This window comes from Phyllostomus hastatus, unplaced genomic scaffold (assembly GCF_019186645.2).
Source record: "Phyllostomus hastatus isolate PE091 unplaced genomic scaffold, TTU_PhHast_1.1 phas_contig_40, whole genome shotgun sequence".
Lineage (NCBI taxonomy): Eukaryota > Metazoa > Chordata > Mammalia > Chiroptera > Phyllostomidae > Phyllostomus > Phyllostomus hastatus.
Genome location: NW_025333872.1, coordinates 37,549,725 through 37,573,584, shown reverse-complemented (window position 1 = coordinate 37,573,584; position 23,860 = coordinate 37,549,725). Strand labels below are relative to the sequence as shown.

The following is a 23,860-nucleotide window of genomic DNA, read 5'->3' as shown; positions in this document are numbered from 1 at the left end:
TCAGGGAAGAGTTGCATCACCGAAGAGAAGCTGGTGGAGTATGACAGTGCCAAGGCTTTGTGACATTTGAATGCAGGGAAATGAAAATGAGAAGATCAAAAGTCATAGAATAGGATAAGAGGGACATAGCCATAACAGAAAGTTTGACATTTTAAAGTTTTACTCAGTCTTTTTGAATACATAGTTGATGTATCTACTACTCTGGTTACTAACATGTGTGAGGTTCTAGACACAGATACTGCTGCAGGCAAGATGGGGAAAGAGCTGTCATAGGATACACAGTTCTTTAGTCCTCAGTTTTTAGATTTTATTGATACACATGAGAGAGGGTTAGCTTTTTCTTTGACATAAATCAGCTGCATGACCCAGAAGGCTTTGTAACTATTGGATTTGAGTTGCTCTTAGTTCTGAGAGTTATAAAGAGATGTTAAGAGGTGTTCTTATGGGGAACTGTTAAGAATGAATAATAATTAAGCATTGTCTGTGTCATGGAAATGATAGTTATATTTTCATTTAGCTCATCTTTAGGAATAAAAATATAAGTGGACATGAGTAGTATGTAACTTTTTGTTGTCAATTATGAACACTGAAGCTTTTTAAATCTTAGAAATCACTTTCCTCTACAACAGTGTTCTGATTAAGTATTTAAGTTCTCCAGGAATCTCAGCAGAGCCTATTTTAATCATAATGTACCTGAGGCATATGAGTGCACTACTAAATAAATTAGTCATTGTTATAATGTCAAGGTCTAAAGGAGTTCCATTCTGAAACATCAGAAGGAGCTTTTCCTCCCACCTCCCCACCACCCCCCTCACTGTAGTGGAACTAGCAACTTGATTGCTTTTTTCTACCTGTTGGATAGATGGGAGTGGTGAGGGGGTAGCCTGGTGGAGGTTCTCAGCTGCGCAGGACTCGAAGAAGAAGAGATAGGGAGGGGCCCAGCGTCTCAGGGTTGACTTACCGACTTACCTCTCTGCTGCTACCACCAGTAATACCTGAATTTCTGACCTTTATTTTTGCTCCTGTATTCACTCATCAGTAAGTGTAGTCTCATAAACTTCTCTTCAGTGTCTCTAAAACATTTTCATCTTTTTGTTTTATTTTTTCCTAGGAATTAAGGATTTATAGAGGGTCTGGCACAAATAATGCCCCTTTTTAATTACAAAATCTTTAATTACAAAATCATAAGCATGTAATTCTGTAACATAACAATATCACACTCAAGCACACCATATGACATTTTAGGTAAAAAGTTCTAATTAAAACTATAAATTATCATACCCATATTATTACCCTACTAACCACCATCAAGCAGGCCTTACTTCTGCCAGGCCCTGTATATAAATGAGAGGCTTATATATTCTTTTAATTTCATTTTATTCTTTTTCTCTTTCACCGTGATAAAGATTTTACACACACACACACACACACACACACACTCTCTCTCCCTCTGGCTAAAGTTGTATTCCTGAGTATTTCCAAAATAAAATAGACTTGGCACTTTTTTGGACATTTCCTTTCAGGAAATTCTGTAGAATAAGGAGGAGGAACAATGCTAGGATACCAAGAATTCTTGCCAAGGGGAAGAGCAGGAGTAGAGAAGATCCAGTCCTCCCAGCCGTGGGAGAAAACCTCAAGACTAGGCTCTAGATGCAGCAAAGGAGAAAAGTACTGAATTTCTGTTGCAGGAGTTGCAATTTAGGGCTGCTGTTTATTTTTAGGAAACATAAGTTTCACATATGTGGGTAGGGAGCTTGATTGGAACAGAAAAGTGATGCTTTGCTACGGCTGCCTGAATCCTAACAGGATTCCTAACAGGAAAAAGCAATGAAACATTGCTTTTTCTCCGTTTATATTCAACACTCAGCAAGGTGATGTTGAATATAAAGAGTTGGCTATTCTTTCCTGAGGGCAATAGGGAGTGGCGGGCTATGGTTTGAGCAGGAGGAACTTAAGTTAGATATTTCAAAAGACATACAGGGTTGGTCCGTGTTGTCGTATGCTAAACTTAACAAACATGGAAAATTCTTTTCTAGAGACTCTTAAAGTACTATTTTGAGATCATTTGAATGGAAAACCCTTGAACTTATTTTCAGTCCAAGGCTCTGTGAAAAAAAACAAAAACAAAAAATGTAAGGCCATCATGGAAACAGGACATGAGTTAATTTACCTGACACACCGTGTGGCAGGAGCAGGAAATCAGAAACCCAAGCGGCACGTATCTTCTAAAATCTCCCTGGCAACCCAGTCAGCAAAGGCCACCCTTCCCGCAGTGACTGCCAGCTCAAAGGACTGGCTGGAGAGTCTTTGTGGATTGCCCAGAACACCACAATCTTCTCTTTCAGTGGTCTGTTAAAAATGCCACCTTCTACATTTATAATACTTTCTACTTTTTAATGTGTCCTTTTAAAGTTCTGCTCATAGAAATTGTCATCTGCTTCTTAAAGCAAAGAGTTCTTTTAAGAATCCTATTTTAATTTTTAAGAAAACCATTGGAAGAGGATAAAATAGAAGAGCAATGTAATGCCTCGGCTGGTGGACAGATGTGATATTTCTACTGCATGGATGAAGGCACTATGCTGAGGAGATCCAGTGACTTGCCTAAAGGCTACATTGTTAATGCCAGAACCAGCTGTGTACAGATCCTAAAAGGCAAAAAGTGAACTTCCAGTTTCTGTCCTAATAATTTTCTACCACCCTGCGGTTAACTGGGGGTGCCACAGTTGGCACATGGATGCTTACTCGCTCCCTACCCCAGTCCCAAACAATGGTGAAACGTGGCCCTGGGTTCTGTCAGGCAGGCAGCAGGGTGTGCACTTATGCTAGCTTCTTCATTCGGGAAGCATCACAGTCTTTCCTCATGGTACTTGAAAATGTTCATTTTGAAAAGTTGCTATTCCCTGCATCTCACACTGAACCATGGTTAGAGCACTTTGAAGGTACAGCTTGCCATGATGCTTAAATGTTGACATGTGTCCGAGGATATCTTTTTATGTGTTTCAGACAACAGGCATACCTTTGTCTTCCTAACTCCAATCCCCCCACCAGTTTGTGCTCCATGTAGCCGCCATAGTAATTCCTCAGAATATAAATTGGGGTCATGTCATTTTCCTAACCAAAATGTTGTAACAGCTTCCCACTGCATTTTAATGAAACAAGTCCTTCCTGTAAGCTGTAATGCACTGAGTTATCTGGTTTTGATCAATTCACTTTCTGCCACTTTCTCCCTTGCTTGCTGTTCTCCAGAAACATTGGCTTTCTTGCTGTTTCTTGAAACTTTCAGGCACTTTCTCACCTGAGGACCTTTGCATTTGCTCTTTGCTCTGCATGAAACATTCCTCCCAAAGATGACTGAATGACTGGCTTCCTTGGTGCATTTAGGTGTCTTTAAATTTCATTTTCTTGGGAATGCCTTTTCTGATCACTCCATCTGAAACAATACCCACTCTTACTTTCTGTCCACTTTACTTCTTATAACAGTACTTACCCTGCCTGACAGTATATCTAGTTGTTTCTCTGTGTCCATTAGAAAGTAAGGTCTGTGAAGGCAGACGGTACCTGTTTTGTTCTTACTGTGTCTCCAGCTGATATTACAGGGCCTGGCACATAATTAGCATTCAGAAAGTATTTGTTAATGGATGAATTACTGAAATTAATTAGCAGAGTATGCCAAGTCTTTTGATACAGGTAGCCAAAAGGTATATCTATCAATATTAGTATATACTATATTATATATGTATACTATAATATACAGGATCTGGCAGATGTTACACTTGTTTGAGTGTGGATGGTAGGGTAATAATATGGGTGTAATAATTTATAGTTTTTATTTTATTTTACCTAAAATGTCAAATGGTGTGCTTGAGTATGATATTGTTATGTTGCAGAATTACATGCTTATGATTTTGTAATAAAGGATTTTGTGATAAAAAGGGTTGTTATTTGTATCGGACCCTGTATATCCAGATATAGCCATATATATTTTAGATACATAGATACAAGGAAAGAAGTATAATGCAAACAAAGTATGTAGCACAGAGCCTGATACACTGAAAGGGGTAGATATACTTTGCTTGCCTTACCCACTTTAATAAAATAGCTAGCACATAGGTGCTATTATTGTCCTCATCACAGTAATACAGAAATGGAGGTTAAGAGGGGCAGCTTTACTCAAATCAGACAATTATTAAGTAAGAGATTGTAATTAAACTGGGTCTGGTCTGGCTCCAAAGCCTTAACTGAATGACTTGACTATACACCATGCTGTATGTAAACTGCATCTTGTTTTGAATCTGTCACAGTTCCATAGGGGAAGAAATACCATAAAGGGATTTTGTAGGGCATGCATTTCTACAAAGGGATACAAAGAAATTATAAAATATACATATTTTTGAGATGAAAGAAGTTACCTAAATAGTTCAGAAGCTAGATTAAAGTTTGCATGTAGTGATATGAAAATACAAATAAAATTTGTATTCAGGTATATTGACTAAGGTAAATGAAACAGTTTAAAAGGTCATATTTTATACTCTTCTATTTAAAGAAGATTTTATTTGAAGAAGGATATTGTTGTTTGTTAACTATTGCAAATGCTATTAACCATATGGGACACATTTAGAAACTGTTCACCTTCACCTCTGCAAACTTGCAAGTAGGTGTTTATTCTTTTATTTCCTGCTCCATTTTCCTTTGCTACCTACAGTTAACAGCTGAGAGGCTTCACTTCTCACTGTTGCTGTCCCACTTTTGCTCTCATTTATGTAGCTCTCAGAGCCTCCCCTTTAGGCCCCTCCCACCTAAGCCCTCAGCAAGTCATTAAATGTCACATGTCCCACCCTGCCCAGACGCACCACATTTCTCCCCCGAGCCTCACAGTCATGGGAGAAGTGGGTGATCACAAATTTGAGAGCTGCTCAGATTTGTTGCTATTTTTTATTTTAGTGAACAATTATTTGCATCTTCTAAAAGTCAAAGTTGTCTTCCAACTTATACCTATTTATTATATTCTCTAATTTTGATGATGATAATATCTTACGTTAGATAGATTTTCTAACATATTTCAATTGCTTAAAACTATGAAAAAAGAGAGACTTCTACTTTGTGGAAGAATGGAACAATGAGGTCAATATTTATCCTCCTTCCTGGAACAACTGAGAAACTAGACAGAGTTTATCAAGTAACTTTTAAATATATTGGACATCACACAGTAAAGCACAGTGATCCCTAAGAGACAGAAGATAAGGGAAATTCTAGGATTGCCCCAGCTTAAGGCCAAGAGCATTTCCAGGCTCCAGCAAAGGGTGCAGGACCCCCGTTGAGTCCTAGTGACCTCTTGAATTGTGGAGATGGTGTGGGGTCTTTGAGAGGACTGATAAAATTAAAAGGCCTTCATTGAGACCAATCAGAAAAAAAGAAGAAATATATAAATGATCAATATCAGGCAATTAGGAGAGAGGTGGCATCACTACTGATTCTACAGAAGGACAATAAAGGAAAACTGCTAACACCTTGATGCCAATACGTTCAGTGACTCAAATGAAAAGGACAAATTTGTTGAAAGGCACAAACTACCAAGGCTCATTCAAAAATAAATAACCTGAGCACACTTCTATCTATTAAAGGAGTTGAATTGACTGTTTACAAAACAGTCTCACATAAAAAATCCAGGTCTGGATCACTTCATTGGTGAGTTCTACCAATTCTCTACAAACTCTTCCAGAAAATTGAAGATGAGAGAATACGTTTCAACTTATGTTATGAGGCCAGCATTACTCTGATACCCAAACCAGAAAAAGACATTATAAGAATAGAAAAATAACAGAGTGCTCAATATCCCTCATGAACATAGATGTAAAAATTCTTACAAAATTTTAGCAAATCAAATCTAACAACAGATAAAACATCATGACCAAGGGGGTTTATCCCAAGAAGGCAAGGTTGGCTTAAGATTTGAAAATTAATCAACATAATTCACCATAATAAGAGACTGAAAAGTGAAACTATATGATTATCTCACAGAAAATATATTTGGCAAAATCCAGTATACATTCATGGTAAAAACTCTCAGCAAACTAGGAATGGAAAGGCACGTCCTCAAACTACATAAAGCAATAGAACATCTATGAAAAACTTGTAGCTAACATCACACTTACTACTGACAGACTGAATGCTTTCCCCTTAAGATCAGAAAAAGACAAGGATGTCCTCTCTTGCCACTTCTATTCAAATTAGAGTGGAGATTCTAGCCAGTGCCATAAACAAACAAGTATTGGGTCACAAATAAAACTGCTTTATCACAAATAGCAGGATATTCTATGAAGAAAATATGATGGAATCTACCAAAAAGAACTGATAAGTGAGTTTAACAAAGTTGCAGGGTGTAAAGTCAATATATACAAATAAGTTGTGTTTCTCAATATTGGCAGTGAACAATTAGAAATTGAAAGTAGAAAATGAAAGTAATACCATTCATGATACCATCAAAAATATGAACTACTTTGCCCTGGCTGGGTGGCTTCAATGGCTGGAGGTTGTCCCCAGCACCAAGAGGTAGCAGTTTCCATCCCCAGTCAGGGCATGTACCTAGGTTGTGGGTTTGACACCTGGTGGCAGCATGTACAGGAGGCAATTGATAACCTATCCCTCTCTCTCTCTCTTCCTAAATATGCTTAAGACTGACATAGTAAAATGGCTTTACTGAAGTATAATTAACAGACATAAGATTGCATGTATGTAAAGTATATTATTTGGTGAGCTTTGACAAACATATGCACCCATGAAACTATCAGAAAAATCTACTAAAATATGCTAAAAACTGCAAAACATTATTGAGAAAAAATAAAGCAGATACAAATAAATGGAGAGACAGACCATGTACATGGATTGGAAGACTCAATGTTGTTAAGATGCCAGTTCACTCCAAATTGATATATATAGCTCAACGTAATCCAAATCGGAATCCCAACAGACATTTTTTGCTAAAGTTGATCAATTCAGTTTGAAGCTCATGTGAAAATACAAAGGATCTAAAAGTGCCAAATGAACACTACCAGAACACTAACACTACCAGATCTCAAGAATTATTAAATTTCTATTAATATACCATGGTTTTGGGGTAAAGATAGACAAATAGTTCAATCCAGAAGGAGAGAGTCCTAAAATAGGCCCAAAGATATGTGGCCAATTAATTTTTGACAAAGGTTCAAAGATTCTTCAGTGGGAAAAAAAATAAATTTTTCAACAAATGATGCTAGAAAAATTTGATATCCAAATACAAAAATAAAAGGGCCATATACTTATACCTTATGCCATTTATAAAACTAACAATATATTATACACCTGACTTTACAACCATAAATTATAAGACTTCTAGAAGAAGCATAGGGGAAAAATCTTTGTGAATTGACTTAAGCAAAGATTTCTTAGGTGACACCAAAAGCATAATCCATACAAGAAAAACTTGATAAATAGAGCTTTATAACTAAAAACTACTGTTCTTTGAAAGACAGTGTTGAGAATGAAACTTGAGACTTGGAGAAAATACTTACAATCATACATGTGATTGAGGACTTGATCCAGAGCAACTAAATAATACGAAACAAACAATCCAATAAAAATTAGCAAAGAATGTATGCCATGATGAATAAATTTATGAAAAACACACACTAAAATGTCTGATATTGATAGTCATCAGGGATGTGCAAAGAGAAACCACCAGGAAATACCATATCACACCTGTTAGCGTGGCCAAAAGAAAACCACAAAAACTGGACCTCTCATGCACTGCTGGTGGGAATGTAACACGATAACAATCATTTTGGAAGCAGTTTGGCAGTTTCGTAAATATTTACTCTCAAATAACTTAAAAATTCCACTCCTAGGCAATTACCTAAGGGAAAATGAAAACCTGTGTTCATACAAATACTTGTACACAAATGTTCATAGTAGTTTTACATGTACTAAGCAAAAACTGGAGTCTCCCCAAATGTCCCATCAATAGGTGAATGGGTAAAGTTTTGATATGCCCATATAACAAGTACGCCTCATCCATAAAAAGAAACAAACTATTGATACATGGAACAATGAGTCTCAAAATAATTATGCTGAGTGAAAGAAGCCTGACTTGTCCCCTCCCCCAAATATGATTTCCTTTCTAGAAAATTTAGAAAACACGAACTAAAGTATAGAGGCTAACAGCAAATTAATGATTGCCCAGGGAGAACAGGGAAGGAAAATGGGGAGGGGTGGGAAGAAGGAGTTATAAAAAGGCTTGAGGAAACTTTTGGAGGTGATGAGTATGTTCATTATCTAGGTTTTGCTGATAGTTTTATGGATACATATGTTTGTCAAAACTTAATGATTGATATACTTTAAATATGTGCATTTTCTTGTATGCCAGTTATACTTCAGTAAAGCTACTTTAAAACTACCAAAAAGATACTATATCTGTCCCCCCAAGCTCAACTAAGACTTTGAATTCTAAGTATTTCAAATAAGACAGAAACATTTAGCATTTAGATTCTCACAATTTTCAAGAATATTTTTCCTGCATGTGTATGTCTATGCCTTCTTTGTTTAATTATTTGAAATTTTTTAATGGAAACCTTTTATTTGGTGAGGAAGTAAAGCAGTAGAAACTCACACAAACTGCTGAAGAGAATGTGAATTGGTGCCATCTCTGTGTAAAACCATTTTGTGAAGTTAAATACATGCAGACCGTACAACCTAGCAATTCTCTTTTCAGGCATATACAAAGACTAGCAGCTTCCAAACTGTTTGGTCTTAAGACTTTTTTGTACTCTTAAATTATGGAGGAATTCAAAGAGCTTTTGTTTGTGTGCATCGTCTTTAGATAATTACTGTATTAGAAACCAAAACTGGGAAAGTTTTAAAATATTTTTCAGTTTAAAATAACAATAATAAACTAATCGACATGTTAACACAATACTTCTGGGAAAAATAATTGTTTTCCAAAACAAAAAATATAGTGAGAACAGCGGTATGGTTTTATATCTTTGCACATCTCTTTAATATCCTGCTCAGTGGAAGATGGTTGCTCATACTGTTTCTGTGGCCACTCTGTTGGGATATATTGTTTTAGTTGAAATCGATGAGGAAAATCTAGCCTCACACAGATATTCAATTAGAAAGGGAGAACCATTTTAATTTTATTTTTATTTTTTATCCTCAACTGAGGACATTTTTTCATTGCTTTTAAAGAGAGAGTCAGGGAGAGAGGAAAGGAGAGAGAGAAACACCGATGCAGGAGAGAAGCATTGATCCGTTGCCTCCCACACATGCCAGGACTGGGGATCAAACCCGCAACCTAGGCACGTGCCCTGACCGGAACTGAACCCACAACCTTTTGGTTGTCAGATGACACTCTCCAACTACTGTAGCCTCCTCACTGGCCAGGGCAGAAAAGGGAGAACCATTTTTAATAGGCTTTTCAATAAATTCTGGATATTCTTTTTTGATGCTGTACCTCTCTGAGTGATAGTTTATTAAATTTAAATTGTGGTGTTGAATCTGAAACCATGTCAGTGAACTTTTGTACTGTTACATGAAAACCCATTGGTCTGTTTGTACTTTGAATGAATTGAATGCATTATTTTGCAACATTCCATACTAGTCATTGGGAAAATATTGATTCACTGAGTTATTCACAACTTCCAAAATGTTGACACATTGTATTATATAATATCAACAAATGATACTCACTAATGTCACCAATGAGCTTATCAGAAAAGTCTGAAATAACTGGAATACTGTTAAGCTTTCCCTGACTCTCATGGTAGACACAAGTTTCCTAATATTAAAAGTTTTACTTAAAAGATTAAATTTTATCATTGGCAATCAGTACTATCATTCTTTTATTTTTTTGAAGTGACAGGTTCAGTTTATTTTTGAGAAAATAACTGCCGAATATCAATTCTGAATCACTGTTGGTTTCAAGTCTGTCATTCTTGCAAGTAAAAACAGTGGTCTGTGAAGAACAGTGGTTAATATGGCTTACAGTTCAGCTTTTCCTTGAGACAGCCATTGATCTTTCTTATGCATCAGAAGTGCTTTATGCATACTTCCCATTTAGTGACAGAACAGGGTGGGCAAATGCTCTCTATAAAGGGGCACAGTAAATACTTTGGGATTTGGCAGCATTTCCCTAGTTCTACATTCTGTTCTTGGAGATTAGCTTGCTAAGGCTTTCTGTGGTATTTGACACTGATGATTCCTAATTGCTTCTTCAAATTTCTGAAGGCCTCCGCTCCCCTGCCCCTCCCTTCCCTTCCCTTCCCTTTTCTTGATTTCTTTCTTTCTTTCTCTTTCTTTTCTTCTTGATTCCTCCTCCCTCCCTCCCTTCCTTTCTTCCTTCCTTCCTTCTTCTCTTCCTTCCTCCCCACCCTTCCTTCCTTGTCAAACACTTTAGTTTCTTTTTAATTTTATTTTTCAATTATAGGTTACATTCAGTATTATTTGTATTAGCTTCAAGTATGCAGCATAGTGGTTGAGCAATCATATACTTTACCAAGTGGTCCCCTCAATATTTCGAGTACCCAGCTGGTACCATACACAGTTATTACAATATTATTGGCCATATTCTCTATGCTGTACTTTAGATCCCCATGGCTATTTTTCAACTACTAATACATACTTCTTAATTCCTTCACTTTTTCTCCCAGCCTTCCACCCTGCCTCCCCACTAGCAACCATCAGTCTTTTCTGTGTGTCTATTAGTCTGTCTCTATTTTGTTTGTTTGTTTATTTTGCTTTTTAGATTCCACACATAAGTGAGATTATGTGGTATTTTTCTTTTTCTGTCTGGCTTATTTTACTTAGAGTAATACCCTCCAAGTCCATCCATGCCTCTGGAAATGCTAAGATTTCACATTTTTAATGGTCAAGCAATATTCCATTGTATATATGTATCATTGCTTTTTATCTACTCATCTTTTGGTTGATACTTAAGTTGCTTTTTTATCTTGGCTATTATAAATAATGCTGCAATGAACATAGGGATGCATATATCCTTTCAAATCAGTGTTTTTAGTTTCTTCGGATATACCCCCAGAAGTGGAATCACTGGGTCATAAGGCAGTCCCATTTTTAATTTTTTTGAGGTAACTCCATACTGTTTTTCACAGTGGCTGCACCAATCTGCATTCCCACCAACAGTGAATGAAGGTTCCCTTTTCTCTACATTATCACCAGCACTTGTTGTTTGTTGATTTACTGGTGACAGCCATTGTGACAGGTGTGAGGTGTGAGGTGGTTTTAATTTGAATGTCCCTGATGATTAGTGATTTTGGAGCATCTTTGCATATGTCTGTCAGCCATCTGTGTGTTCTCTTTGAAGTAGTGTCTATTCAGGTCCTCTGCCCAACTTTTAATTGGATTGTTTGTTTTTTGCTGTTGAGTTGTATGGGTTATTTATACATTTTGGATATTAACCCTTTATCAAATGTATTTGTTTTGTTGATGGTTTTTTAGTTTAATATAGTACCATTTCTTAATTGGCTTCCATAATTTCACTTTTCTGGGCTTCTCTTTACCATTTTGACCATTCTTTCACTTCCTTTACTCTAGTCATCTCTTTTTTAATATTTTATTTATTTATTTATTCAATCTTTACTGTATTTTTTCCTCTACCGTTTAACCCCTTATACTCCCTCTGCGCAGTCACCGCACTGTTGTCCTCGGCCATGAATCTTTTGTCCTTTTTGCTTGACCCTTCCACCCCTAACCTCCCCCCTATCTCTTAAACATTGGTCTTTCTTAGCTTTGGTTCTTCTTTTTCCTATGTATAATATAATTTTTATGGTTCTTTGTATAATATTTGGGTTACCTCTTCTACTTTCAAGATCTCAGCTCTTATTTCACTGCAGATGACTCTCAAATTTGTATCTAGACCAAATGTGTCCTCTAAACTTTAGAGCATACCTCTAGGCTACTATCAAACATTGCAAATTAGATCTCTAACAGCTCTTTCAAATGTATCATGGCCAAAATAGTTTATATCTCCTTTAAAAACAACTCTGTCCATTTCAGCAAGAAGCATTTAATGGACCCCAGGCCAGAAACTTAGACTTGTTCAAGATTCCTTTTCCCTTCACCTCTCAATATCCTTTTACTCACTTCCCAGTCCTATCCGTTGTACCTCATAAATATCTTTCTGCCCCATTCATTATCACTCCTCTTTCTACTGCTTTTTGTTTAGTTTATGTTCACCCCATCTCTGATTCTCTGCTGGGCCTTCTAACTTGCCACTTCTATATCTGCTAGGCCACTTCTATATCTCCAGGCAGAGATGATTGGTCCTCACCCTGTGCCTCTGCTTACCTTGCAGATAGTACTTAGTAGTTGCTGAATAACGCAATTGACTTGAATGTGATTGAATAATGTTATAGTAAAAGTGAACTTTTATTGGTACTTCTTAAGGTCCCCCTTAGTCCAGAGGGTGAAGGCCAGACACTTTGATGTCATGTGTGAGACCCCTCACTGGCCATTTCGCAGCTCTTTAGTTACGTTTCTCCCCACCACTTGCCTACGACTAGGCCTCAGGCCACCACAGGTGTTGAAGGACACACCACCTCATGTGGCTCCACACTTTGCATATTTGCTTAAAAAGTACCTCTCACTCCTCTCACACGTCATAGCTGAGTTTAGGGTCCTCCTCATGGAATCTGCCCTGACACCTCACCGTACTCTCATAATGCAGTAGATGTGTAACTGTATTTACATCTATTCTGGGTTCCTACTTTGTTTAGACCATTTGCACTTCTTATAATAGACCTGAAAAGTAGTAATTATTACCCTCTTTACAAGATAAGGGCCTGAGCTAAAGGGATATTAATTTGCTCAGAGTCACACAACTAGGCAGGGGCTGAGCTGAGCTCTGGACCAGACTCTTTCTCCTCTATTCTGTTGCTTCTCTTTACTCACCTTCTATAGGGATTTTTCTGCTACCTGGACATGTATTTGTCTCCTCCAACCAGCAAGGCATTTCTCTATTCCCAGACACCAGTGCAGTAAGTAAATGAAGAATTCATGACTGGGACAGAATTTCAAGTATAAATTTGTCCCTCGATATTGTCTCAGAAACAAGGTTTATAGCATAGTGCGTTTTCTTTTTCAAAGGACTGTTTATATTTTGGGTGAAACTATAGTTTTCGTACATTTTACTCAACAAATGTTTATTGTGCACTGTGCCTTGTGAAGTGCTGCACCGGAAACAGACACTGGTCTGACTGTTTCTGTCTTCGAGGAGCTTTGGTATGGCAGGAACTTGGGGCAGATACACAGCTACTCTGAACACCCAGCAAAAACAAAATGCCTCAAGTTTTAAAACAGAGGGCAGTCACATGGGGATGTGTTTAAAAGGGATTAGGAAAAGTTTCTTGAAGGATGAGTGGCATTCCAATAAAGAGAAACATTGAGGGAGGGGTGTTGAGAGGAAGGGATGATGACTGAAATTTAAAATAAAGTAAAAAAATAAGCCTGATTTGGTCCACTTACAATTGAGAACAATTACTGATACCCTTTAGACTAGAAATTGAGTTATTTCAGCAATAGAGTATCAACTTTTTAAAATCTTATTTATTATAAAATAAGAGAAATGAATGACATATATAGCTTAATGATTACTGAGTGTGGACTCTGAGTAAAGAAAAGCATGGTTTGTCTCTGTGTTTGTTGCATGGGATTTCCTAGGAACTGGACATCATATGCGGATCTCTGCATGGCGGGAGTGGCCTGAAAACGAAGTCCAACTTGTTTCCTCTTCAGATGGCAATACCCCAGTGTGGCTTGGGTTCTATTAGCACATGATCCTTGGATGCCTCTGCTAACTTTCTGACAACATTCACCACTGCCACTGCTAATTTTCTGAATGCTGGGCAGCCACTCTTTGCCCCTATATAAATTGTTTTTTCCTGAGACAGACCTAGAATCATACTGATAATAAATAGGTGTGGATAGTGAATGTGGTACAAAGTTTTACTCTCTTAGAAACACGCAAGTCAAATTATAGTAATTTAATGTGTGCATGATGTTCTAGGAATGCTTAGATGGGGATTGTGAAATTCTTTCCTTTCACTCTTTGCCCTCATTCTGACACTTGAGTGACAAATGTATTTACTCGCATCCTTCGAAATTAAAATCCAACTAAAGTATGCTTTTAGCTATAGTGTTTTTAAAAAAATATTTGTGTTATTGACTTCAAATGATGCATAGAGTAAGTGTCCACATGTCTGAAACAATTATGCCTGGAGGGATAAAAAAAACATGATTAATATGAGGCTTAGCCTTCCTAAATCTGAAACTGATATTGGTAACAGAAAACAGATAAAATTCAGAAGAGGGTATAGAAGAGAATTCAATAGAAAAAAATAAGCTCAAGAAAAAAACAGATACATTTGCTAATAAATACATGTATCTATAAATATATGTGTGAAAATAATACAGTTCAACTTTAAAAATTTTTATTAACTACTGTCAAAGTAATTGTGGACTCATTTTAGTAAACATGTTTACATCTTTAACATTTGCAGTGAATTTTTGTGTGTAATGATTAATATCTTTGATGGATATCTCCTGTTTTCATAGATTTGATCCAGGCTACCAATGAGACCAATGTTAATATTCCTCAGATGGCCGACACACTCTTTGAGCGGGCAACCAACAGCAGCTGGGTGGTTGTATTTAAAGCTTTAGTCACAACACATCATCTTATGGTGCATGGGAATGAGGTAACTAAGTGAACTTTTCTATTTTTGGTGAGGGAATGAGGCTTTTATGGAAAAATATGATGAAGACTTAAGTCCCTTTGAGCTTTCACTAATTATGAGAAAATCTATGGTTCCGATTCATCTAGAGTACAATTTTAATCTTTTTGCTATTTTTTAAATTAATGTTGTTAGACATTTATTAGAGAGATTTAAGTATTAAATCTTACTGGTACCTAAGTGCACTGTGTGGGACAAAAGTAGGTTTACGTATGTGAGTATGTGAAACACAGTTTATTCTTGTATTGTTACTTATGAGTTACTGTATTATTTTCCCTGTGAACAATTGTAAACCTACTTTTGTTTCACCCTATGTATAACATATAAATATATTAGCAGGCAAAAATGTTAGGAAAAAGGAACAGTAAAATTATTCTTTCCCATAGGAAATATTCCTCTGTGCCTTTAAGTGAAAAGTGCTTTCATATTAATGTTTAATTTTTGAAAATATTAATAAAACAAAAATTACTCACTTTGTGTAGGATGTCTACCAAATCCTATTGAATTGCAGAGTTTCTGTTACATGCAGTAATGAAAGACCATATAATTTCATTCTAACTCAGTCAGCAGTATTCAGTCTTCCCTCCCCACACCCCAGAGAAAGTCAGGACTCCCAGGAAGCTTTATAACTGAGTAAAAGGAAAAAGTGACAATTTTTTAAAATAAAAATTCTTTTTAGTATCAGAAATTATTTAAAAGTATGATTTGATAGTATTGGTGTTTAATTCTAACTTTTGTTTTTTAGAGATTTATTCAGTATTTGGCCTCTAGAAATACACTATTCAATCTCAGTAATTTTTTGGACAAAAGTGGATCCCATGGTGAGAATATTTATGTTTTATCTTTTTTTTGCTATATCTTTGATGTGGAATTTTTTGTTTTTTTGATGTGAGGCTATTAATACAAAATTAAAACTGATAGCTCTGCTAGATGTTTAAGAAGATATAAAAAAGTATATAGGTATTTTATACTAGATTTTAAATATCTTATGGTTAAACAACTCAGAGTGTAAATTATATGTTAATTTTATTTTTGTCTTTTTAGTGTTTACCTTAAAAAGTAACGGTGGGTATGCCAGACCCACAGTTGTTTGTCTATAATTGTGCAAGAAGCAGTGAAATGATAGATGCTTTCCCAATTAAAAAAAAAAGTCCTAAAGAAATGTTCTTTATAAATTAATAAAATTCAAGCTGCAATCATCTGTTCATTCATCATATTTACTGGTTGCTGTTATGTATAAGGCAAGCACAGCAGGGAAGTGGAGAGTTCTCAGAGAGCAACATACATTGAGTCTAAAACAGGCTGTTACCTGGAACAGTGAACAAAAATGCAACGGGAAATCAGAACAGACATTCCGTACAAGGATAAGATATTTAAAAACTAATATAAACAACTGGATACAAGTAAAGTAAATAGTCTTGGAATGTCTCATGCCACGATTATCTTTGCCTGCGGTAGGATTAAATGAAGCCTGCCTGACACACTTAATTGACCTCATCCTAGAATTATTTACATCTGGGGAGTTAAAAGAAATTGGTACTAAGCAAAGCACAATCAAAGATATTTTACTAATCAGTTTTACTTCCTCTTGTCCTTCCCCCAGGTTATGATATGTCTACCTTCATAAGGCGCTATAGTAGATATTTGAATGAAAAGGCTTTCTCTTACAGACAGATGGCATTTGATTTTGCCAGAGTGAAGAAAGGGTATGTTTCTTCTTTCTCCTATTGATTTGAGCAGAATAAGACTTTGAGGTGTACTTGAATTATTTTAATTAAACTTAAATGCCAACTAATGTTGATTATCAAGGGCCACTTTATAACTACCTGAAAAAGAAACTTGATGAATAACATTATTGAATTTAGTCTTGAGGTTGTAACATGCATTACTTTATATTGTCATGTATAAAATCTGATATGATACCTAGATTTGAAATGATATGACATTCTTATTTGTTAAAACCAATTCAAAATTCTTAAACACATATATCTTTAATTTTAAATGGAGAAAATTTAAACAGAGTTATTTTAGAAGAACAGTGGCTGTAGTTGACAATAATTATTCCAACGTGTTTTGATTGAGATTAAACTGAACTGTTTGCATGGGGGAGATCTGTTTCTGAGAGGTAATAGCAGTCTAGTATAACACACACATGCCATAATGAACTAATTATTAATACTAGCCATTGATTAAGAAAACCTCATTGAAGCAGAAACACATTTTAATTCTTCATTAACATTTATTTCTCCCCAAATAGATGTTTGACTTTAATCAGAAGTGCTCAGCCAAAAGTATGTGTAAATTTGTGTTTGTTCCTAACTTGAAAGAATGACAAATTATTGTAGAAGATTTAATGTTTTAGCCTCTATAATCCACACAAAAAGATATAACTCTACTTTTCTAATAGCTTACCTAACCTTAGCTTTGAACTTTTTATCATGGTGATGTCCAATATAAACTTACCTATTCAAAATAAATTAGTTTGTTGTGGATGAACATTAAAAAAATTAAGATTCCTATTTCATCCCCTTCTATTAGAGATGAGTCTAGGTCATACACCTTCCTCTGACTTCTTCCCTGAGCAGTCACTGTTGATGTCCCCCAGTGCACTGTGGCCTCTCCACCACAGGCCCACAGCCTTCTTAGGAACTTCTGTACCTCTTTAAGGGCACATAAAGACTCTTTGGGTTGCTTTTCCTACCATTGACCTGAAAAAGACCTTGAAAATTGCTATTATCAGCCTGTTCTCATTTTCTGGACATTTTCCTCACCTGTTTCAGTACTGTCACTGCCTGACCATCACAGGATGCGGGGGTGCCCTAAGAGGCCTGGGAGCGAGTACAGGGTGCAGTGCCCCCTCTGTCACACCCTCTGGCACTAACCTCTACCTGCATCCTCTCCAGCTAAACCCTTATCTCCTTTTGGCCAGACTATGCATATCATCATGCATTTTTCTTCACTGATGTTGATAACGTTTGTACTCCAGTCCTTTAAAGACTTCCAAGACATGTTTTCTCTCTCTCAGAAACAAAAATTAGCATTTTAGGACACTTAGATTTTTAATACTATTATCTCTGTTACAGATTTAAAAGAATCCATTTAGAAATTCAATTGATCTCTTTTATCCTGACCACAGTGCTTTCTGCCTGTGGAAGGTACAGAAAGAAAGTGTTGCCTTTGTGGTTAAAGAATAAGAACGGATCAGAGAAAGTAGTACAGAGAGGGTGGTCAACTACAGCCTCTTCATGTCTCAAAATCACCCCACAGGGTCAACAAGGAAATAAGGGGGAAATGGCTAAAAACAATGCATGTGCTCTTGAGTTTTCCATGCACAAGGAGGTTTTATCTTTTTCTTTCTTAAAAATTTGTAGGGCCGATGGTGTCATGAGGACAATGGCTCCTGAAAAGCTACTAAAGAGCATGCCAATACTGCAGGGACAAATTGATGCACTGCTTGAATTTGATGTACGTATCTCACTAGCAAATGTTTCTTGCACAGTCAGTATTGCCTTTTACTTAAAGGTGGGCTACAGGCAGAGCTGGAATGTCTTCGGAAACAGATTGAGATTTCCCTCATTTAAGATATTTAGATAAACTCAGTTGAAGCTGTTAGCTCGGTAGAGATGATTGCGCAGATTGTCTAAGCAGTTTACCAGGTAGTTACTTAAGTCATGGGAAAATGCAAGTGATACATTCTTGAAACCCCAGGTTTGGAGCAGGATGGTGGTTTCCTGTTGTCTTTGACAGATTGTAGCTGCAAAATGTACCTGCAGGCAGCTCAGTGACTCAGCCTGCAATTAGAAGCCATGTTATACAGATGCTCAAATGACACCATTCACCAAAGAGAATTGTTTATGTTTCATCTTGGTCTTTCTTCCTGACAATACCAGTATGACTGGTCTCTCAAAACCATGCCTGTGCCTTGGTTGTGGTGGTAAATACACTAACATACACATGTGACAAGATTATATAGAACTAAACAGACACACATAAGTAAACACAAGTATAATCAGGTAATAAGATTGGTGGATTATATCAAAATCCACATTCTGGCTGTGATGTTGTGCTATAGTTTCATGATGAAACCATCGGGAAAAATGGGGTAAATGGTACCTTGAAATCTCTCTCTATTTTTATAACTGCATAGGGATTTATAGTTATTTCAGAATAAAAAGTTTTAATTAAATAACTATATTTGATTCATTAAAATAAAATATTCTGACATGTAGTAAGATTCTTAACTCGCTTTGTTAGCTTTCCCCTCTTTTGGTAGTTGTTTAAAACAATCTTCCTCAAATATTAATAACTTAAAATTTCTGTTATGATTATTTGGTTTACTCTACAATTGAATCCTAGTCATGAAACCCAACTCCAGTGACATTTCAGTAAAAGCAGCAATGTATCTTGTGGGTTTTTTTTGATAGATTTTGTGGTAAGAACTCGACTAGATATTTGTGGAATTGCTTCTTTTAACTTTTTTCTTTTTGTGCATTTATTTTTCTTTGCTTTTCTTGCCCTCAATTATGGTATTGTCTCAAAGGAGAAAAATCATAAAGGGGAAAAGAAACAGAGCTTGAGAAGATGTGAACAAGGATTGGGAGATGAGGAGAAATTCTTCTTCTTCTTGCTGATGACTAGAGTGTTTGGTGGGTGGGTGAATGCCATGAGTCTCAAGAATTGTTTGAGGGGCAGCCAGCAAAGCACACATTACCCATGCTGTGCTTCCTCACTGAGTTACTGCAGGCCCCTGAAGCCTGAACTCTTCCGCAGAGAACATTACATAGGGGAAGTGGAAGAAGGCAATATAACATAGTAAAAGCAACAAAAGACCAGATGTTCAAAAGGTGGATTTGATTGATCTATGGATTACTGATCAAATAGAATGTATGTATGCCTTATCATTGATAGGATAACTTCATTGATTTAAATTGAAACAAGAAAAATGCACTCCATCTTTTGACATTGCCATGTTACTAAAAGAATTACACAACATTTGTAAAACAGGGGTGAATTTCTTACTAATCATTTGAGACTTTTTAATTTGCTATGAGAAAAATTGTCATTTGATGATATGTTTAACACGTTAACTTTTCATCTCCTAGGTGCATCCAAATGAGCTAACAAACGGTGTCATAAATGCTGCATTTATGCTTCTTTTCAAAGATCTTATCAAACTTTTTGCTTGCTACAATGATGGAGTTATTAACCTACTTGGTATGTAGAGCTACTGAATGATGCCTTTGAATAAAGAGTGTATCAGAATGCAAAGATTTGGATACTGCAGCCTTAATACATAAAAATCTGAGTATATGACCCATTTGAGTCACATTCCCCTGTGTATTCTCACATCAGTCAAGCTAAGTACAAGAAATGGAAAACATTCTAGATGTTTTAAGCAGGAAGGGATTTCATATAGGAATTTGGGTGTGTAACAAGATTTTGGAATGACTGAAGGAGTAGGTTCTAAGCTTTACCTCTTGGAATGAGTCCTATAACAATAAATTACTGCTCCATTATGCTAACATCTACCTCTGATGCCAGCCCTGGAGATGTGCAGGAAGCAAGAAGCCACTACCACCTCATTAAGTGTAGTAGTGAGAGGGGCCACTTTAGCTCCTAGGTTCCTGGACCCATATATTGATCAATGGGTCCAGGTCAATGGTTCAGAGTATATACTAGAATCCCTAATTCTTAAGGTGTATTCTTAGAGTAGAGTGAGTGTGAAGTGCATTTTTCTGCGGGCCATTAAGCAATACCTTCCACTTTAGGACTGATGGGATTCATGCTAAGACTGACGAGTTCCGTGGAGTATGTTGTCTCACTTCGTGTGCATAAAAATAGAGGCAGTGTTGTGTGAGCTACTATAACAGTGAGTCACTCCACAGACGGTGGTACTGGCAGAACAGTGTAGGCAGAGATGATGAATCCATGTCCAGGATAAACTGTCTGTTATACTATAAAGAGATCACTGTGCTCCACCCTAGGAGTTCACCCTTATCCTGTTACCATGTGGGATCTTCGGTACTCCTTGGAGTATGGTGTCATGGTGGAAGCTCCTCATTTATCTCTGGCAGATGGGACACTTAGCAATGGCACTTAGTTCATCAGCCTGTAGAGTCCTCTTGCCCCCCTGGTTACTGAGGACCTTTTCATGGTGTATGCCTTTGGACTGCATTTGCATGAGATAAAAGTAGTCTCCTGTTCTTTACTCATTCTGAGAGGTCAATCCACTCTACCTTTTCTCCAAACCTCTTGTCACCAATCTTCTAATTTTATTTTTCCCATGTCCTTAGTCATACAGGTCAGCAGTTAGTGCACATATTTTTGTGCATTTCTATATGTCTCATCATATTTCCTTTGACACAAAGTGAAAAACCAGATAGATATATTATTAAAGCTTGACCTACAATAAAAGATTTCTTTCCACTGTCAAGGTTACTCCTTTGTAGGCATATAATGATTCAGCAAACCACTTCCAACTGGTGCCAGCATGAGAAACTATCTCTAAACCAAGCTTCAGTTCCATTTGCCCTCAGTCAGCTAGTCACAGGCATGACTTGAAGGAGAAATGGCAGTGCAGAGGAGAAGACGCACTGGGAGTGTGGGCCATCTTCATACAACTGACATGGGTATTCAGGATCTGCTGGAGGCTGATATCTGATGACATCGGGCATGTTCAGGGTGGTATGGCTGTAGACGAGACTGATCTCTGATAGACCACTTCCATATGAGGGTGGAGTGTTTTGCATTTGTCCAACTTTATGGTTTGGTATATTAGATAACACTTGAGTCTCCTGATTACCTGATATTCTGTGGTCAGAATCTAAGTCTCTAGAAGCAAGCCAAGAGCAATTTTCCGAAGGATATTAGTTACTGTCTGAAGAAGACATGGCTCAGCTCCAGAGCACTAGAGACTTCTACTTTATTTTCCTAGTGGAGTGTGCCAGAGGCATTCTACAGCATTTGGATCTGCTGAAGATGCTTTGAGTACCTTTAGATCTGCAGGAGCAAAGGCCCACGTGGCTCCAGTTTGCAGCAGTGGCACAGCCTGCCTTTTGCCTGGACCCCACTTATGTTTGACACTGCACCAAAACTCTGTTCAGAGCAGCACACACATGTTGTGTATATTACCTCCAAAACCAAAAAAGCCCAGCCGGCTTTGCCTGCATTTTTGTTATAGGGAATGTAAGGTGAAGCAATTTGTCTTTCACATGGAGGGCATCTTTGGACCTTCAGAAACTTCTTTGACATAGCAGGTCCCTGAACTTTCATAAATTCTCTCTCTCACCCTTTGGTTACATGTATCTTATCAAGGCACTTAGCATAGTTGAAATTCTTGCACACTAGATAGAATCATCCTAATGTCATCAAAGTGATATCCCCTGGGATTATGACCACCAGAGAGGTTGATACCCTTGAAATAAGACAGTGAGGGTGTACTGGCATCCTGCCCGATGAAAGCAAACCACTTCTAATGGGCTCTGTTTATTGGGATAGAGATAAAAGAATTTTCTAGTTTGATAGCTGCCTGTCAGAAACCAGGATTTTTACATTGGAAAGGAGGACACATCTGGATCTCTACAGGTAATGGTCATTACCCGATTAAGTTCACAGCAACCTGTTACCCTCTGCCATTCTTTCATCTTTTGCACAAACCTGATATGCAAGTTAACTGGGCATATGATGGAGTGCTAGACCCATCTGTACCTTTGCAGAATTAGAAAACCAGTGTGGGGACCCTGCTAGTTTTAAAGTGTTTCTATCCTAACTATATATTCAGGAAATTGGGGAAATAGCCACAGATAGTTTCATGTATCCACTGGATATAGTTTTTTTTTATCACCTAATCCCCACAGGGCCTCTACTCAGATTGGCAGAAGATATAGTGACATTTTGAGTCCCCAGGAAGTAGCATCAGCCTAGAGTCTGTTTCCCTGAAAAGTCTTTTCCCCTGTACGTAGTCACTCTGATAACAGTCCCTTTGCAGAAGACACGAAGAAAAGTACCTTGTGGTTGTGGTTCCAGGACCTTCCTCAAGAATACCTGGGGGACTTACTGAAATACAGGTTGCTAGAACCAACTTGGAGGTTCTAATTCAGCAGTTTTGGGGAAGAGCCTGAGAATTTGCATTTCTAGTAGATGTGGAGCGGGAACGCTGTTTCTGCTGGTCTGGGGACATCAGTTTGAGAACCACTGTGTTAGAGCCACTCCCAGATGCTCAGGCTGGCACTTCAGTCCATGCTTTTGGTATGCTCGCCCAAATCGATGTTACCAATTACATTGTAAAGTCTAATGTAATATTCCTTCTTTCCTGCTCATTCCAACTCTCTAGATTTTTATCACTTAGGATTGACATTCAGGTGGAAAAAATACAAAAAGCCCAATTAAATTTGTATCCAGATCAATACATATGACTCTATATTAATAAATACAATGCAATATTTGGGACATGCTTATGCTAAACATTCTTTGTTATTTACAATTTAAATGTAATTGAGTGTCTGCATTTGTCTGGCATTCCTACTGCCAAATAAATTTCCAGAATCTTGCATTTCTTCTAGCACGTGTGTTTCCCCCAGGTCAGACTTTGTGCTGCCCTTCTCTGGTATGCTGGAATTGCTGGACTCTAAACTCATTCTAGGAAGTGAGGCAGTTGGCAAAGGAAGGGTAGGGGTAAGAGGTAGAGGGATAGGGGACGAGGAGATTTTCATTCCCTGATGAAAACTGGGTCGATTACAGGATCACCAAGCCAGGCAGGACCAGCTTCTTCAGAGTAAGAGGGAAAAGCTTTTTCCAGCAAAGATCGCTCATTTTGATTTAAATCTGGGTTAACCAAATGAGTTTTTTTCAATTTTCTTCCATAATAGATGCCCTAACTTTCACAGAAGATACCATGGTGAGACTAGAAATTTAACCACATATGTTATAATTCAGCAGCTCACAAGATTAGGCTCTTCTCTGACTATGCCATCCCTGTGTCTGCAACAGATAAGATTATTTTAGGCCAGCTGGAAGTACTACTGTCTGAAGGGAACCCAGAGCCAATAATTTAAAAGCCTGTGTTGTCATTTTCCTTTTTA

The 23,860-nt window shown here is 37.2% G+C and overlaps 1 protein-coding gene across 13 annotated transcripts in view; it reads left to right on the top strand.

Annotated features, from left to right (window-relative positions):
- SNAP91 (synaptosome associated protein 91) overlaps nucleotides 1–23,860 on the top strand; it is a 137,159-nt gene that overhangs the window by 26,541 nt on the left and 86,758 nt on the right. For all 13 annotated transcript variants that reach the window (XM_045842901.1, XM_045842900.1, XM_045842912.1 and 10 more), the window contains exons 3-7: nucleotides 14,602–14,744; nucleotides 15,526–15,601; nucleotides 16,384–16,486; nucleotides 18,152–18,245; nucleotides 19,883–19,994. In XM_045842901.1, the coding sequence (XP_045698857.1) occupies nucleotides 14,602–14,744; nucleotides 15,526–15,601; nucleotides 16,384–16,486; nucleotides 18,152–18,245; nucleotides 19,883–19,994 (528 nt within the window). The remainder of the gene's footprint in view (nucleotides 1–14,601; nucleotides 14,745–15,525; nucleotides 15,602–16,383; nucleotides 16,487–18,151; nucleotides 18,246–19,882; nucleotides 19,995–23,860) is intronic.